General features: G+C 37.8%; 1 protein-coding gene across 5 annotated transcripts in view; it reads left to right on the top strand.

Annotated features, from left to right (window-relative positions):
• Positions 1 to 14,719, top strand: part of olfml2a (olfactomedin-like 2A) — a 28,544-nt gene extending 13,825 nt beyond the window's left edge. For all 5 annotated transcript variants that reach the window (XM_051902066.1, XM_051902063.1, XM_051902065.1 and 2 more), the window contains 7 exons: positions 6,135 to 6,398; positions 8,698 to 8,805; positions 8,892 to 9,071; positions 9,144 to 9,411; positions 10,556 to 10,789; positions 11,472 to 11,657; positions 13,450 to 14,719. In XM_051902066.1, the coding sequence (XP_051758026.1) occupies positions 6,162 to 6,398; positions 8,698 to 8,805; positions 8,892 to 9,071; positions 9,144 to 9,411; positions 10,556 to 10,789; positions 11,472 to 11,657; positions 13,450 to 14,054 (1,818 nt within the window). In that variant the 5' untranslated portion in view covers positions 6,135 to 6,161 and the 3' untranslated portion in view covers positions 14,055 to 14,719. The remainder of the gene's footprint in view (positions 1 to 6,134; positions 6,399 to 8,697; positions 8,806 to 8,891; positions 9,072 to 9,143; positions 9,412 to 10,555; positions 10,790 to 11,471; positions 11,658 to 13,449) is intronic.
• The last annotated feature ends 4,670 nt before the right edge of the window (positions 14,720 to 19,389 follow it).

Below are 19,389 nucleotides of genomic sequence, written 5' to 3'. Positions count from 1 at the left end.
CGATTTACTAATTAATTCCCTCGTTTTTGCTAAATCGTGCGCACAATTTACTGTTTTGTTCCCTCGTTTTGCTAAATTGTGCGCACGATTTATTATTTTGTTCCCTCAATTTATAAATCATGCGCATGATTTAGTAAATCAAGGGAACTAATTAGTAAATTGTGCGCACAATTAAGCCTACTATTTCTTCCTGCATGTCATGTGCAGGGCTCCGCAGTAGTTCATTTTTATGGAAGAAAATAACGACAAATGTCTTTGAAATAAACAAAAAAAAAATTCTGCCCCCAAAAATGCAAACCCTGAAAATACAATGCATTCAAATGCAAGCAGTTAACACAATGTTAACAATTTTTTTTTCAATTAGTGCAATTCAACATGCTATTTAGTTTTAAAGACATTTGTCATTAATTTACTTCCATGTCATTTTTCATCATCAAGATATGAACTTTACTAAAAACACTCCCTCATTGAATGGTGTGCTAGATATAATGCATATGTGCATGTATTAGAGAGTATTTGGGAAGCTATGTAGAGCCTACAAAGAACTGAGTATGCCTTGATGCCTGATGCACACACCAAAATGACCATAACACACTCTTTCATTCCAGTTAACAAGGGCTCTTATTGTCAAAGCCCACTAGGCCTTATAGACACTGAGTGTGTGAGAGAGAGTATGTTTGCTAGTGTTTGCAAGACTTTTCACCTAATTAACTCGTTTAGCCATTCTAAGGTAATTTTAACAGAGGATAAAATGTGTTTTTGAGAAGTTTGGCAAATTACTGTCAGACTAAATCTTTTTAACAGCCCCTATCAGTCTGAGCTTAAACAAAAGAACAGCAAAGCTTTATTAAATCCTTCCACTTCAAGCTGACAGTAGCCCAGTTTCTGCGTGGCACCCTGTGTGCGTTATTGTGTGGTTGTCATGGAACTACATAATGAAAGTCTTCACAAGGAAATGATGATTTAAAGGTATGAATTTAATTTTTTATTGAATATTGGATTAGCTCAATTTGAATAAATATTAAAGGGGTCGTGACATGGATTTTTCCATCCATGTTCTTTGAGGTTCACTTATAATGTTAATAAAAACAAACAAACAAACAAATATATATATATATATATGTGTGTATATATATATATGGAAAAACCATTATTTTCAACCCTCATTCTGACCCTCTGTCTAAAATAATTCATTTTTAAGGGGCGGATCCTTTAAAGCTTGTCAGTAAATGGCCACTGTTATGATTGGCTAACACCATTGCATAGGAAACAGTATCAACGCCCACTCTCTATTGCATGTGAGTTACATTATCCATATAAAACCTTCATTTACAGACAAAGCTTTATGAAATCGTTTCCTTACGGTTTGCAATGTAGCTGCTGTCAGATCAAATACAGCTGACTGATTCATCTGTCAACTAAAGTTTCTTTGCGAACTCTCCATTACAATGTGCCGTGCTGACAAAACAATCAAATTCTCCAAACAAGCATGTAATCCTCCGACGCAATCCATGACGCCATTAAAAATAAACCATCCACTTGTTCCTGACGCTGGTATCCTTCTGAAGTCTCTACAGAATTGAGCTGTTTAAACAGGGTGCGTCAAAGTGAACGTTCATTTATGCTTCCATTTACTCTTCCATTTGTCCCGCGTGTGGAGTGGAGTATGTCAGAAACTGAACACGCATCTGTATACTGTATCCAGTGTAGACAGCGTCCGTGATTATAATGGGTTCTATTTGCTTTTGACACGATGCAACGTGATGTCAGCCGCTAAGCTACTTTAAGGATCATGAAACCCCAAAACACATTTTTTGAGATGTGAACAGGTATGCACAGGCTGCACATCAGTGAAGACACTAAAAACACTCATAAATTTAACCAAAAAGTGTAAATTGGTTATTTTTGCATTTTTCCTAACAATTTTGTTCTTCCGGGTTGAAAAGCAAAGTCGAAGCAACGTCACTGAATCTGATGTAGAAGCATGCCTCCGGAGTGTGTGATTGGCTGCTGGGGCTGGAGCGGCACAAATCTACGTCATACGGTTCTTGAGCGCTTCTCTGCATTTATTCATGAGAATTAACTCTTAATCACTGCGCTGTATTACGCATGAGATCCCATTACAGTGGAGAATTCAAACAACATGTAATAACATAAGCGGTTTCAGCACGGAACGCCGCAATGAGTTTAACAACACTCGCAACGCGGATCAAAGATCATATACGGACTGGAGTAAGCCTGTTAAAAGTTTTTATGGACATATTTCACATACTCTAGTGCTCTAAGCACCATGTATGAAATATATTTAATCACATCTTCTTCAAATGAAATATATGTGCAAATAAGGACATCATGATCATGAATGCGATGACAAGAGGAATTATTCTGATACACAGAAGACAATGATGTAGACCGAAAATTCAAAGAGCAATGGACAAAAAAGTTCTTAAAAGTTCTTAAGTAGTATTTATGTACATACAACAACAACAAAAACATGTCAGCAAATGCTGTACCAGTACCTCTTAAGTAGTTATTATTCTTTCTTTCAGTGTTTTTATGGCATTTTTTCTTCAAGCTTTTGTCTCATAATGTATGTTATAGATGAAATGTTCAAATTCCCTCATAAACAACCTTTAGACATCGCACATGATGACCTCATGGATCAGGACAATGTTACAGCACATAACAACAAACAGGTGTTTAGGGAATCTCTGTGTCTTTTGTTGCTATTTATTGTTTTGAGAGAGAAAAAATCCCAAGAACTCCTTTTACCCCGCGAAGCCTTTAGACCCATTATACCCGACTACGTGGCAGTGCGAGATCAGACAAATGGATGTCTCAAAGATGGAGCATATCTTATAATGAAGAATTTCTGAAAGGCTGAAATCTTTCACTGCCTGTAAGCAGTTCCACATGTGCTATGGCTAGGCATTTATAGAGACCTCTAAATCTCAGTATAGATAGACGACAGGCCTAAGCTCTTTGGGCAAACAGTCAGAGAGCAAAAAGGCCACTGTTAGATGGAGGCGGAGTCCGATGTCAATCAAATACAGTAGGTCATAGTGTTTTGACTTTTATGCAGGGTCATACTGTCTTTATGTATTAATTCCAACCAGAAAGGATGCACTAGTCCTTGAGACTGTAGAGATCTTAAAGAGAGAGTTCACTCAAAAATGATAATTCTGTCATCATTTACTCACCCTTATGTTGTTCCAAACTAATTTTGGACCCCATTGACTTTCACTGTATAGACATAAACAGTCAAAGAAAGCGATACAGGTTTGGAACAACATGAGGGTGAGTAAATAATTCATGTTTGGGTGGACTGTCCCTTTAAAGGGGTGGTTGATTATGATTTCACTTTTTTTAACTTTAGTTAGTGTGTAATGTTGCTGTTAGAGCATAAACAACATCAGCAAAGTTATGACAAACGAGGGTCAATTCAATGCTGGATTTGCACAAAAGATTAACATGACGGCATATGATAGTCGATGAGTTGAATCAACTCCACAAGAACTACATAAATGTATCCACTAACCATTCAGAAACATCCAGATGCATTCTAAAAGTTGTAACTTCCTGAGTCTCTCCATCAGTGTCAGACTCCGGTTTGAATAATGTAAGGCTGAGCACGTTACTGACAATCCTCATTTTGGCTACGTGAGATTCTCCAGCTTTGTTGTTGTTGAGCAACCAAAGCGCAAGCTGTTAAAGCTCCACCCTCTTTTGGAAAGCAGGCCGGGAGCAGCAGCTCATTTGCATTTAAAGGGACACAGAAAAACTGTGTGTTTTTGCTCACACCCAAATAGGGGCAAATTTGACAAGCTATAGTAAATGATCTGTGGGGTATTTTAAGTTGAAACTTCACAGACATATTCTGGGGGCACCAGAGACTTATATTACATCTTGTAAAAGAGGCATTATAGGTCCCCTTTAAGACAAAGCAGAGCTTCTGTCAATCAGTAGAATGCAACCTAATTCATATTCATGAGCCAAGGAAATAAGGTTTTGTAAGTTTTTAGATAATTCCTACAACCATGTCTTCAGTACATACTCAAAAGCAGCAAGTTGTTTTGGCAGTCTGAGAAAAAAGCAGCACATCTGTGCATCATTTACTTCTTCCTTAATAGTATGTCATCATTGCGCATTTGTCCGTTCTGTGGGTTCTGCCCCTGTGGCTTCACATATTCCTTTTGCTTTTACTGCTACTGTTCATGAAGCTCGATTTATTGGTGCTGTCAGAGACAGGCAGGTATTACAAAGACAAAGAACTCCTCAGCTTTTTGAAGTACATGTGGCCGACGTCTCCGAGAGCGCGGTACCATATATGGACAACCTCCATATTCAACAACACCTGGCTTTCATGATGCATCATATCAATCCAATTATTGCTTTATGGCGCAAGTACATACTCTGTAAATGATATTCACATGTATCTCACTGGATGTCATGCAAGGCTGTTATTGAGAAATGAGAGATGTTCTGTCAAACTGTGAGTGCTGCAGGATGTGGTTTAAAAACAAGTTGTTTATGGGAGAAGGTGCAAATCCACTCAGGTCCCATCACTGTGCTGAATTTATGGGAATCTCAAGCCCCAGGCTGTCTTCGAAGCCAGTGCCATGGTAAAAGCTAGCGCTAACTGACAACAGATGTGTGCGTGAGAGAGAAAAGAGTAGTTTTCTGTATCATCTCCAAAGTGAGTAGTTTTGATTCATAAAATGTAGATAGATTTTTGTGTTTTGTGTAACTTGGTACTTCAGATAAGACTTTAAACATATATAAAATAGCACAGACCCATCAAGTAAAAGTATGTGTTTATGAAGGTCTGGTAGGGAGTTCAAATTGTGGGCAAGTGTTATAGGGCTTGGTAAAGTTTCACTAGTGGGTTCCTCACAGGCCAAAGTGTAACGGCTGATCACTTCCAGAGCACCAGGGTTCAAGCCTGTCAGGGTTCAGAAGTCTGTTACGGTGTTCAAGGTAAATTAAAGTGCAGAAAGACTTTAATCTGATGATTGAGGAGGGACGTGAAAGGGTTAAACTTCTTGTTTTGTTTGCAATTGCATCACGTGTCATTCCGTTGACTCTTGAAGGATTTATATTGATCTTCATGTTCAGGCTGGATATTATAAGAAGTATTTCATATATTGTACTTCACATAATTCCATAAAAAAACATATAAATGTTTACACCATATTATATGAATATGACAGTCATTTAAGTAAGCAATAAGGTAAGAGAGACTGTGCTGTATCGTGAATAAGTCACGGCTGAAGAGCGTTGTTAGGCATGACGCAAAGCGACCTTCAGCCGTGACTTATTCACGAGCAGCACTAGCCTCAAGTACCTTATTGCTTTTATAAAACAGTTACCACACAATACAAATATTGAAGCCAAAAATATGTAACAATGCAACTTTTATGATGTAAACTCTTACTAAAAGCCTTCCTTCTGCCAGAAAAAATAGTCCCTGACCATGAACAGTAACAAAAGTGACATTATTACGCCATTAGATGGCGGCAGAGACTGTCTTTATGAGTGTGCCAGTCAGTAGTGAAGATTTTTACATTGAAAAGACTGAATTGTTGTGAACACGGAACAAGACGCAACTGACAAATGCTTTGACTACCGCTGTCAGTCATGGAAAACCCCTTAAATGTTAAAAGGACAAGATAATACATCGGACATTTAAACAGTTTTTTTATTATGAACATAGGACTGACCTGAAGGAAAATGCTAAATCTGAATGCAGGTAATAAACTCGCTCAATCGATCTCTTTCTCACAATACAGTACACTACATAATACAGTAAACAGCAATGAACAATATCAATTGAGAACATACAGTTTACGTTGCTAAGAGTGGTAAAATTCAGCTTTGCCATCACAGGAATAAATTACATTTGAAAATATATTAAAATAGAAAACAGTTATTTTAAATTGTAATAATATTTCTATAATTTTAATATTTTAATATTACTGTTTTACTGCAGCCTTGGTAAGCAAGAGTGACTTCCTTCAAAAACATTTTTTAAAAAAACTTACCGACCCTAAACTTTTGAACTAAAGTTTTATCGTAAATGTGTTTTATATTTTTTCTTTGACGTTTGACTTTATCACATTGTCTATCTCTGTCAGATTTTTGGTGAGCCGGAGCCTGTCAAGATGATATCTGAGGGTTCAGACTGCCGCTGTAAGTGCGTGATGCGACCGTTGAGTATTGAGGCGTGCACGAGGCTCCGTGACGGAAGCTTGCGAGTGGATGATTTTTACACTGTGGAGACGGTGAGCTCAGGCTCTGACTGTAAATGTTCTTGCACGGCTCCTCCCTCCTCACTCAACCCTTGTGAGAATGAGTGGAGAACAGAAAAACTCAGGAAACAAGCTCCTGAACTACTCAAGGTAAAAAAAATTTTTTTTAAAAAAAGTGTAATTCTTTTGATTTTGGTATTTGACTAGATTCTGTATTTGAATCTAAATAGCATTTTTATTTTAGAGCTTTCCTTTAAAAGAGTGTTCCAGATACATGAAATTTTTGGCATTAAGTCACCAGTAGGATATAAACTGAAGTACTTTTTTAAAAGAACTGAAATGGGGATTTGGATCGTACCACCACCTCAACAAATCTGTTAAATTTATATTCAATCAGTCCAAAAAGTAATGTTTTAAACAGTATTTAGACACATTTTAGTAACAGTATAGCAAAAAAAAAAATGCAAAATGAATATAAAATAAGTTTAAATAAAAAAGCTCATATATTTAGTTTGACTTGAGGTTGGTCATCGACATTTTATGAAGGTTAACTTCTTTTCATTTACCGTTTTTATTGGCTTTAAGGGCGTTACCGTTAAAGGGTTAGTTCACCCAAAAATGAAAATTCTGTCATTAATTACTCACCCTTGTGCCGTTTTACACCCGTAAGACCTTCGTTGATCTTCGGAACACAAATTAAGATATTTTTGTTTAAATCCGATGGCTCAGTGAGGCCTACGTAGGGCGCAATGACATTTCCTCTCTCAAGATCCATAAAGGTACTAAAAACATATTTAAATCAGTTCATGTGAGTACAGTGGTTCAATATTAATATTATAAAGTGACGAGAATATTTTTGGTGCACCAAAAAAACAAAATAACGACTTATTTAGTGATGGCCGATTTCAAAACACTGCTTCAGGAAGATTCGGAGCGTAATGAATCAGCGTGTCGAATCATGATTCGAAGCGCGCGTCAAACCGCCAAACTGCTGAAATCACATGACTTTGGCACTCCGAACCGCTGATTCATAACGCTCCGAAGCTTCCTGAAGCAGTGTTTTGAAATCGGCCATCACTAAATAAGTCGTTATTTTGTTTTTTTTGGCGCACCAAAAATATTCTCGTCGCTTTATAATATTAATATTGAACCACTGTACTCACATGAACTGATTTAAATATGTTTTTAGTACCTTTATGGATCTTGAGAGAGGAAATGTCATTGCTCACTATGTAGGCCTCACGGAGCCATCGGATTTAAACAAAAATAAATGACAATAAATGACAGAATTTTCATTTTTGGGTGAACTAACCCTTTAAGGCTTTAATTTGGCATTTTTTTAAGATGTCCAGACCTTAAAGGATTAGTTCACTTTCAAATGAAAATTACCCCAAGCTTCACTCACCCTCAAGCCATCCTAGGTGTATATGACTTTCTTCTTTCTGATGAACACAATCAGAGATATATTAATAAATATCCTGATGCATCCAAGCTTTATAATGGCAATGAGCGATACCAACGAGTATGAGCTGAAGAAAGTGCTTTTATCCACATCCATCCATACATATTTCACACAGCTCCGGGGGGTTAATAAAGGCCTTCTGAAGCGAAGCAATGCATTTGTGTAAAAAAATATCCATATTTAACAAGTTATGAAGTAACTTCCCTTCCCTATTCAACTTACGGAAAAAAAAAAGCTTAACTGATGCGATGTCAGTTTACACTTTCTTCGTAAGTTGAATATGGAAGGCGGTCTGATGGAAGCTAGATATTTTACTTCATAACTTGTTAAAAATGGATATATTTTTTACACAAATGCATCACTTTGATTCAGAAGGCCTTTATTAACCCCCCGGAGCCGTGTAGAGTACACATTTATGATGGATGGATGTGGATGGAGACACTTTCTTCAGCTCATACTCGTTGATCCCGCTCACTGCTATCATAAAGCTCGGATGCGTCAGGATATTTATTTATATATCTCCGATTGTGTTCATCAGAAAGAAGAAAGTCATATACACCTAGAATCTGGCATTTTCTAAAGATGTTTAGGCCTTACTTTGACATTTTTAGATATTTAGAGCTGAATTTGTAAGAGGTGCAAACAAAAGATAAGCTCTCCTGGGAATCAAAATGATTTTCTGTTAATGGAAAGCATGACACAGATGCTGTTGGTTACAACAGAAAATCATTTTAACCATTCAACTGGTAAAAACTAACAAAAAACACATTGACAGAATTAGTTTGTTTTTCCAAACTGAAAGAGTCAAAATTATTTTCTGTGGTAATCAGCAGCATGATGCAGATGCTGCCCACAGTGCTTAACACAGCAGTGTCCAAGAGCCATGCCAATATATATATTTCTCTGGATATAAATACTCAGTGTAGTTTCATATCGAATATCATATTGACTCAAACAACCATTCTTTATTATTCTGTTTGTGTTTAGCTCCATTCCATGGTGGATCTTCTGGAAGGAACATTGTACAGTATGGATCTAATGAAGGTCCATGCCTACATGAACAAGGTTGTGTCTCAGATGAACACATTAGAAGAGGTAACCATCTGATTGATCAAACTTGTATGTGAAACCTTCAAGAAAATTGCCAGAACTATGACACTATTTTGATAATCTCTTCATAGACCATAAAGACAAACCTTACCAGGGAAAATGAGTTTGTGAGAGACAGTGTAGTGAATCTGTCTAATCAGCTAAAGCGCTACGAGAACTACTCCGACATCATGGTGAGCATCAAGAAAGAGATCTCCAGCCTGGGACTACAGCTGTTGCAGAAAGACGCAGCCTCTGACAGTAAAGCACAGGTAACACACAGTTTCTCCAACACACACAATTGCACAAGATCAGCCTTGTAATTCAAAACTGTATGATTCCAGGGCACAGAGAGTAAAAAGTCCAAGGAGGTCATAAAACCACCCAACAAGAAACCCCCAGCTGTCAAACCTCCACCCAAACAGCCTAAAGAGAAACCTGCCAAGACCAAGAATGAGGCTCCTGCTAAAGCATCAAAACCTGGAAAGCCAGACCCCACCACCAAAACCAAGACCTTAATCCACCAGAAGGGAGTCATCAGAGGGACCACATTCTACAAAGCGTCTAAGACAGAGGACTCTGAATCACATTCAGCAGGGAGAGGAGAGAGAGGTATGGAGACGTGCACATCACATCTGTATTCAATTAATGTCTTCTGAAAGCCACATCAGTATAGTTCTACCAGAGCCAAAAGCAGCTGGCTTTACTGTGGGCGATAAAATGGGTACAACACTTCAATATACCTGAACATCGTAGAGACTTGAGGATGGTAGTTTTGATTGACCTCATATTTATGTACTGCTTTGCTGAGATTTAGGACATGTTGTTTGCACCTGTACCTTTTTGTGACCCAAGGCTATGAGAACGAAACAGCGAACCTGCACATAAAACATTACAAGCAGAAAGTTGAGAGAAACATTTTATTATTTATATTCCACAAACCTCTTGTGAGACTGGATCTCTGACATATCCTCTATAAAATTCCTCCATAATCCCTTACCTCTTATATTTTATTTCTTGTTAAAACACTTTAGTAATGGTGAACACCAGTATAGCCCTTGGTTAGGAAAAGGGGTTTCCTTCTCGTGAATCTGGACCTGAAATCTACGGTATAGTCGTTTTATAAGTTTTGCTCTTGTTTTAAATGCATCTCTTGAGAGGTGGTAAGAAACTTTAGTTATTTTAGTGAAATGCTGGTCTGTATTTCTTTATTTCATCAGCAATATCAGTAAGAACTTTCCACTGGCAGGAAATCATTTACAATGCTGTCCAGAATCAAATATAAAACAGTGACATGCAGGGAAGTGAAAATAATCAAACGTTTATTGAGGTGTCCAAAACTATTACAGTAATGGCCCTGTGTCCTTGAATGACAGATCACAGTGATGGAGTGTGTATTAATATCTGATGTACTTATGTCTGGCCCTCTCTCCTGCGCTCATGTCCACATGTTTAATGTTCCAGACGCTCCCACAGTGCAGGAAGAGAAAGCTCAGATTAGGGTCTCTCCACTGACATTGTCTTACGGAGATCTGTTGTACATGGCATGAGATGAAATGGGCTCAGTGTAGGAATGTCGAATCCAAGCATTGCAGGCAGAGACTGGGTTACAATGCAGGAAGTTTCTTCGAGTGCAACATCTCATTAATAATTCTTTTGATGTGAGGAATCTGAAATGCTTGGGGTAAAACTTTAGGCCAAGAGTTGTAATCCTCATTTCAAACCCTCCCTGTCTTTCTCTTTCTGCTGTTTTCAGAAAACCCAGCCAAAACCCACACTGGCCACCAAACCGAGGACAAAAAGGTCTTGGAAGCCTCTGAAATAACGTCGACTGTACCACCAATAACAACCACCACTACACTTTCTGTGACAACAACAAGCACCACACTAGCAACCACTAGTGATGTGGCCATCATGAATTCAACCCTGTCATCACCAGCACCAGAGAAACCAATAGGCAGTGGAGGAAAGACACACTTGCATAAAGCAGGTACAGTTTATTTATATATAAATAAGTTAAAATTCTGTTCTTTTGAGCTTATTAAAGGGTTAATTAAAGGGTTAGTTCACCCAAAAATGAAAATAATGTAATTTATTACTCACCCTCATGTCATTCCACACCCGTAAGACCTTCGTTAATCTTCAGAACACAAATTAAGATATTTTTGTGAAATCCGATGGCTCAGTGAGGCCTCTATTGCCAGCAATGACATTTCCTCTCTCAAGATCCAGAAAGGATCTAAAGACATATTTAAAACAGTTCATGTGACTACAGTGGTTCTACCTTAATATTATAAAGCGACGGGAATACTTTTTGTGTGCCAGAAAACCAAAATAACGACTTTTAAACACTATCTACTGACGGCCGATTTCAAAACACTGCTTCAAAGCTTTACGAATCAGTGGTTTGGATCACATAAACGAAGCCTCGTTTACTGAAATCATGTGAATTTTGTGCTCCAAACCACTGATTCGAAACAAAAGATTTGTAAAGCTTCAAAGCAGTGTTTTGAAATCGCTATATATGTATAGATATGTATGTATATACTTTCATGTTAGATGCGATTAATCGCAATTACTCGATTTGACAGCACTAATAATAAGAAAAAATACTTCAAATCAGCATATTAGAATGATTTAAATGGATTTTTTAAAAATTATTATTTGAATAGGTAAATCTCTAGACTGTGAGGGCACCCTTGCTTCAGTTGAGATCCCAGAGAAGCATCACAGTTATGGACGGAATGAAGGAGCCTGGATGAAAGACCCAGTGGCCAAAGACAACAAGATCTATGTTACAAACTATTACTACGGCAATAACCTGGTGGAGTTCCGCAACCTGGAGAATTTCAAACAAGGTAAAAAGAGCTAAACAAAAAGAGGTGAATTCACTAAACAACTGTGCTACTTTTGAGTGGTAGTTCAGGGCTTGTTTACTGCACATCCTGATTTTTGCAGAGTTAGACGTTGTTCCAGGATCAACAAAATATGTTGACCCAGGAACACATTCCTGTCTGAAAATGTAGTCCTAACTATATCCCTACCCCTAAACCTAACCCTACCCATAAGTTATCCCTAAAATCAGAGGGAAATGAGAGGTGAATAACACTGAAGTAGAAGCATCTAACCTTGGTTGTTAAGCCTAAACATAAACTGTAAATTTCAAATCCTCAAATCTGATTATTTGATTGGAATGTTGTTCCAGGAAGATGTTGATTCATAAACAAATTTTATTACTGATTTGTATAATTTCTTTAGTAAATCAGGCATTAAAACAATGCAGAGAGTAAATTCCCCCATAATGGTTTCAGTTGAATGCAGTTGAGAATAAGTATGAGAATATCCATGATGGCCTGTTTTGTGTGACTACAGGGGTTGGACAATGACACTGAAACACTGGCCAATATAGTGTTGGAGGTTTCATGCCTATAAATGCACTACTGGTGGCCAGTCTTCACTAAATTTACATTCTATCAGTAAGACCAAAGTGTGAAGGTTGAATAAGCACATAGTTAGTACATAAAATATTGCAATCCACACAACATAATGGGAGACATATCAGAGTTCAAAAGAGGACAATTTGATGGTGCTCATCTTGCTGGCTCATCTGTGACCAGGACAGCAAGACTTTGTGGTGTATCGAGAGCTATGGTATTCAGGGTAATGTCAGAATCCCACCATGTAAGGATGAACCACATCCAACAGGATTAACTGTCAATGCAAGAGGAAGCTGTCTGAAAGAGATGTCCAGCTATTAACCCGGATTGTATCCAAAAAACATAAAACCACAGCTGCCCAACTCACTGCAGAATTAAATGTGCACCTCGACTCCTGTTGGTGTCCTCAACACCAAAACTGTTCTTGGGAGCTCCACAAAGTCAATATTCATGGTCGGGCTGCTATAGCCAAACCTTTGGTCACCCATGTCATTGCCAAATACTGGTTTCAATGGTGCCAACAGTGCAAATCTTGGGCTGTGAACAATGTGATACATGTATTGTTCTCTGAGAAGTCCACCTTCACTGTATTTCCCACATCTGTGGGAGTTACGACGTGGCGAAGCCCCAAAGAGTTTCAACACCTGGACTGTTTCTGCCCAGAGAGTTCTGCCATGGCATTTCTTACTGTGCTTGATGGGCAGGTCACTGCCAAGGACTACCACACCATTCTGGGGAACCATGTGCACCTAATGGTTCAAATATTGTACCCTGAAGGGGGTGTCGTGTATCAGCATGATAATGCACCAATACACACAGCAAGACTTGTGACAGAATGGTTTGATGAACATGAAAGTGAAGTTGAACATCTCCCATGGCCTGCACAGTCACAAGATCTAAATATTTTTGAGCCTCTTTTATGGTATTTTGGAGGAACAAATCAGAAAATGTTTTCCTCCACCAGCATCACATAGTGACCTGGCCATTGTTCTGGAAGAGGAATGGCTCAAAATCCCTCTGGCCACTGTGTAGGACTTATATCTGTGATTCCTAAGATTAACTGATGCTGTATTGGCTGCAAAAGGAGGCCCTACACCATACTAATAAATTATTGTGGTCTAAAACCAGGTGTTTCAGTTTCATTGTCCAACCCCTGTAATAATAAATTGTATAACAAATAATCAAGATTTTTTGAATATCTTCATAATCATAGGTCGCTGGAGTAACCTCTACAAGCTTCCCTACAACTGGATAGGAACTGGTCATGTGGTCTACAACGGTGCCTTCTATTATAACAGAGCCTTCACCAAAAACATCATCAAATATGACTTGCGCATGCGCTACGTGGCAGCTTGGACTCAGCTTCATGATGCGGTCTACGAGGACACAACGCCCTGGAAATGGCGAGGCCATTCAGACATCGATTTCGCCGTAGACGAGAGCGGCCTCTGGGTGATCTACCCAGCGCTGGATTACGACTACTCGCAACACGAAGTCATCGTCATCAGCAAGCTGGACCCAAGCGACCTCTCTATGAAGAAGGAGACAACATGGAGGACTGGGCTGAAGCGCAACTCGTACGGAAACTGTTTCATCGTGTGTGGCGTGCTGTACGCCATTGACGTCTACAACCAGAAAGAGGGCGAGGTTTCGTACGCCTACGATACGCACACCAACACGGAGGCCACTCCACGTTTGCCGTTCACGAATAAGTACGCCTTTGTGACCCAAGTGGACTACAATCCCAAAGATAAGGTGCTGTATGCATGGGACAATGGCCATCAGCTGACCTACAATATTCACTTTGTTGGCCAATGAAATTCTGGACGCGGTGGGCGTCTTCTTAATTGGGCCTGGTAAATAGGGAAATAGACCATTTATATGAGCACATTGTTTTCTTTATTGGTATAATGATTGAGATAAGGTGCTAAACTGACTCAGCATTGTTTGAAAGTATATTTTTACCCTCAACTAAAGAGTTTAAGGACTTGCATGTCTCATTTTTATGTAGTTCATTACCAGTCCCCAAACCTTTACCACTGTAAATAGGGGTACAGTTAAGGATACTGAACAAATATAAAGTGTAACCTGAATGGTTTTACACAGCTTTATGCCAAAATGTTTATTCTTACATTCAAGATTCACAAAATGTATAGTAATATCATTTAACAGCAACGTAATATCAGTTTTTGGGGGGTGGGATGTTAAATGTTATGTAAATTTCATTATTTTCGCTATTTTAACATTTTGTAAAATATTAAATTCTTATTGTAAATATTTTCAAGAATAAGTTGTGGTACAGTATTCATATTATAAACCTCAGATTTATCATCCCCAGATATTTAAGTTTGTAGTCACTCAACATAAGTGGTTATGTATGATTACTCCTGGATGAGTTACAGTGTTTTGTATGTTGCATTTACAGTATGTGTAAAATTTCACATTATTTGTGTAAAATAGTTCAAATAAACTTTCTAAAATCAGTTGCTGTGTTTGAATTTGCTAACACACAATGTAATGTTTGTATACTGTACTTCACTATGTGGTATATAATATAGTATGCAACCATACATGATTCAGATACAGTAAATCATTGTCACTTGACATACAACTCCCCATCTCCAGATGTCTGACATGTTTAAAATGTTGCAATATATGATTGAAGACACGTTTTACATAGTGGGAAATAACTTTAGGTCAGAGCGTACAGTAAGATTTAGATTTGTTTTCATTTTTAATCCTTTTAGCCCTGTGAAAAAGCAGTACACTTTAGCCATACTTATTATGAAAATAATATACTTTAAAAGAATATACATTAGCGCAAACTGAATGTAATGTTTCTGCATGTCAACAGCGAATAAATAAAAATGTATAATAAAAAGCAAAATAAAAGCTTTTCAAGTATTCCATAAAGTTTTAAGAAAATACATATTATTATTGACAAATATGTATCCAAAAATACTGTGTTGAGTCAGAATTCCATAAGAAATTATTACGGGTCAATTTAACTCCCCTTTATGCACTCTTTTGGTAGTGATACAAAAAATGTTTTCATCCTATGACCAAGAAATATGAAAATCACATTGATGAGGGTCAGAAACATTTTTTTTTTTTTTTTTTTTTTTGAAGAATTCATGGAATATCAAATAAATAAATGTTTCCATTGGTAAAATATTTCAAAAATTGCAGCATTCCGGGTCAGTTTGACCCCCTTTATGCATTCTAGGAATAAGAAGCAGTCATGAAAGTGTACTCTCTTTAAGCACACTTTAATTTCATATTATATTATTTGCTAGTACAGATATTTAAGAATATTCTTTTAAGATTTGAAGTACACTATACAAATGCAAATTCAAATTTAAGTGCACTTTTTTACTAGGGTGAATACCAAGAGTTGAAAGGGTTAGTTCGCCCCAAAAGGATAATTCTGTCATCATTTACTCACCTTCGTATTGTTCCAAATCTTTCTAGCTCATAAACATAAAAGATGATAATTTGAGATATATCATTTGTCCACAATGAAAATCGATGGGGTCCAGTTTCGTTTTAGAACCCATTGACTTTCAGTCTATTGACAAAAACAGCAATAAAAACACACAACACCCTAGTTACACGCTCAAACCCATTTATAACACTTTTTTTTTCCAGTCAGAAAATCAGTGGGTGTTTATGCGTAAATGACATGCAGATTTCTTGTCTTCCAGTTCTGAGGTTACATTCATTCTGTCTGAGCAGGAAAAAGGAAACTCAGATATAAAACCACACTGTGTTTTCATGAGGTCATTGTTACATTTGGGAGGTCTGGGTGTGGTGATGATTGACTGACATGACAGGGTGTGTATGCTTAGATGAACTCAGGAGAGGTATAGTATTGTCGGAAGAACAGGGCGGAGGTTCAGCTTTAATGTGCGGGGGGTTCGCATCTGAATTAACCCACAAGACACTTACTCATGAGCCAAAGCCTTGCACAGCAGAATTCCAAGCCAACATCAGTACTCCATCAATGATGCACAAATAAACCACATTTATCTGTCAGACTGTAGCTCAAATGCTCAGCAGGATAGGAGTTTGTTTTATGTGAAAACCACACTTGGATACTTACATTTCTTTGTTAATATGGGCATCAATACATGAGACCTCACTAGCAACCCTAATAAAAGCTGCAGGTTGTCATATTTGGTGCAGGATGTCATTAATATGATTAAACTGAGAAGACAAATGAGCCGTGGCGGGTTAGTGTTGTGCAGCTCCAGTGTCCCAGACCCCCTAAAGGTCCTCTTGGCTTGCCTACAAGTCACTTTGTATATCGAGAGTCTACTCACCCTTTCCAATACACACCCTAATCCAAATCACCGTGCTGGGACCTCGAGTCATCTATTCCTATAAAAACATTAAATAAACAGATTTTGAAGCCACTGAACACTTAGTCCCAGAGGTACAAGAACTACATGTCAAGATGATTGATAAATTCTTGAATTTTGTACATGTCTGTTCACTCAAAAAGGGGATTTCCATTCCTGCCCTGCAGAGGCTTTGACCTTTACCAAAGGCATAACTGGATTTTGTTGAGTTTGTTGAGGTTGTTTTCCTTAATTCAGTGCTCTCTGAATGCAGTTAAGGCGTACAAAACAAAATCCTGAAGGCTGACCGCAAGAGGATTGAAACTCATTATGACAATAACACTGCAAGAAGCCCCCAGAAGTCCCCTTCACTTACGCAAGACACTGAGCAAATAAGCGTTGATTAAGCAATTGCATTTGCAAATGTCTGGCTTTGACTCAATTCATATTTTATGCATTACAATACTGAGAACTTGTTTAAAGCAGCGATTTGATTCCTCTATGGAAACCCATCAAAACAAGAAAATGTGTGAAGTTTGCAACAAGCTATATAGTTAATTAATTGGCTATTCCTCTATGTGACATTTAGAAAAAATACAAATCATTTTAGTGAATTGATTCTTCCTAAATTGGGTGTTTCTCTCATATGTAGCACTGAAAAATGTGAATCGTTATATGTAGCGCTTGAAATCCTGCTAGTGAATCTATTCATCCTAATCTATTCTTTCTCTCATAATTATTCTTGTGAATCAGTTCGTCCTAAACAATCCTCTCTCTCATACGTACAGTATAGGATGCATACAAAATTACATACTTCCCTACTATATAGTAGGCGAAAAACAGTACAAGAGTAGTATGTACAAATTCACACTACTCATAAAAGAGTAGGCAAAATTTACCCAGATGACTTACTACTTCCGGGCAAGATTCTGTGCATACAATGAACATTTTACTGTCCAATGAGGCCACAGGAAAGGATTTGTGGATGAAAGTGACGCAACTGACGCTGGTAGGTCACATGACAGTGACAACATGACGAATGTAGTTGGGGTGAGCGGGGCACAACTTAACACGGGGCTAGTTGTAACACACATGGTTTAAAAGTTTTCACACATGCCAGCATGACAAATCTTAGTGCATTTACTAGTTTCCATATAAACACTATGGGCTCTATCATACGGCGACGCAAGTGTTTTTTGCTAGTTTCAGCTTTAAACTTTGTTTAAATAGCAAATTGCATTTGCAACCATTTGTGTGCCCATGGGCATGCTTGTCTGAAAACGAGGTGTGTTCAGGTGCATTGCTGGCGTGTTGCTATTTTGAGGCAACTGAAATAGACTGCGCCATTGACCAATTGAAACCTGGTCTAAAGTCAATGGCGCAATATTGGTTTTGTTATTTAAAGAGCGTGTTAGTAATATGCGCCTACTCTGCACACAGGGATGCGCAGCAGCACACAAAAAATGTCAAATAATATTAAAAATAAAAGGATTACAATATAAAAGATTATTATTATTATGTGCATAAAGATAAAAATGCTTTGGTAGAATCTGGCTTTTCCTGTAGATGGTCTGCTCGCATGCTTTATGTTCGCGCATGAGTAGATCCGTTTCCTCGCTAGAGAAGTGTTCAGTTTTTCCGCTTGAAAATTGCATCATGTAAATAGCGAATACGCCGTGGCGCGAGTGCAACTGGCTTTTAAAGGGAATGGGAGATGAGACTCTGATTGGTTTATTGCACGTTATGCCCAAAACATACCCAATACTCATTAAGAGAATAGGGACAACCCTTTTAGACCATGCACCGACCATTTTTCCCATCCTTAAACTTGCAAAAGTGGATTCGGACACGCCCTAAGTGCACTTGCGCCGTGCGCTTTAGACCATGCGCTTAGATCTTTAAAATAGGGCCCATCATAGAGAAAAAATTGTGCCAAAATTCAAAAATACATATATATAAAAAAGATATTAATGAACATATTTTCACTTCCATTCTTTTGGGGTAAATGAAGAAAAATGTACACACTGTATTAATACAAAAAAACACATAATTGTACTAGAGATGTGAAATTAATGTGGGAAAAAATAAATACTCTGAACCCCAAGTGAATTTACACAAACTGAGAAAGTCATAAAGTGTTGTTGCCCCGCTCTCCCCTACGTTCAAATTCCATTCATACTACACACACTCATACTATATAGAACATACTTTTTTAGCAGTCATAAAGTAATTACTTACTCAAAATAAGTACTTAGTAGAGAGTATACGATTTCAGACGCAGCTGAAGTGTTGTAAAGTCAGAACCAATCTAGTGAATTGGTTCATTCTAAGCGATTCTCATAAGTAGTGTTGGAAAGACTGAATCATTCTACTAAATCACTTTAGTGAATTCATCCTAAAAGATTCTTTCTCTCATATGTACCATTGGAACATCTGAATTAATTTAGTGAGTCAATTTGTCCTAAACAATCTCTCTCTCAGAGCACTGGAAAGTCACACTCATTTTAGTAAATTATCCTCTCTTTCAAAGCACAAAAAAATTAGTGTATGACATTAAAGTACCGTGAGAGCGATTTGAAAGCATATGGAGCCGTTTGCTCTCTAATCGTTCTTGCAGTACTTTGATGTCATACACTGATCGGCCTGCGCAGCGCCGCTTCAAGTCGAACACACCTATTGGAAAGTCTGATTCATTACAGTGAATCAGTTCATTCAAACAATTCACGTAAATTAACAGACTACAAGAAAATTATTAAATTTAATTTGTGGTATTTTAGTTCTTCCTTTTTTGTTATATTCAGTGTAAATGTATT

Source organism: Ctenopharyngodon idella, chromosome 8 (assembly GCF_019924925.1).
Source record: "Ctenopharyngodon idella isolate HZGC_01 chromosome 8, HZGC01, whole genome shotgun sequence".
In the NCBI taxonomy this organism is placed as follows: domain Eukaryota; kingdom Metazoa; phylum Chordata; class Actinopteri; order Cypriniformes; family Xenocyprididae; genus Ctenopharyngodon; species Ctenopharyngodon idella.
This window is presented reverse-complemented; position numbering and strand designations above follow the sequence as displayed.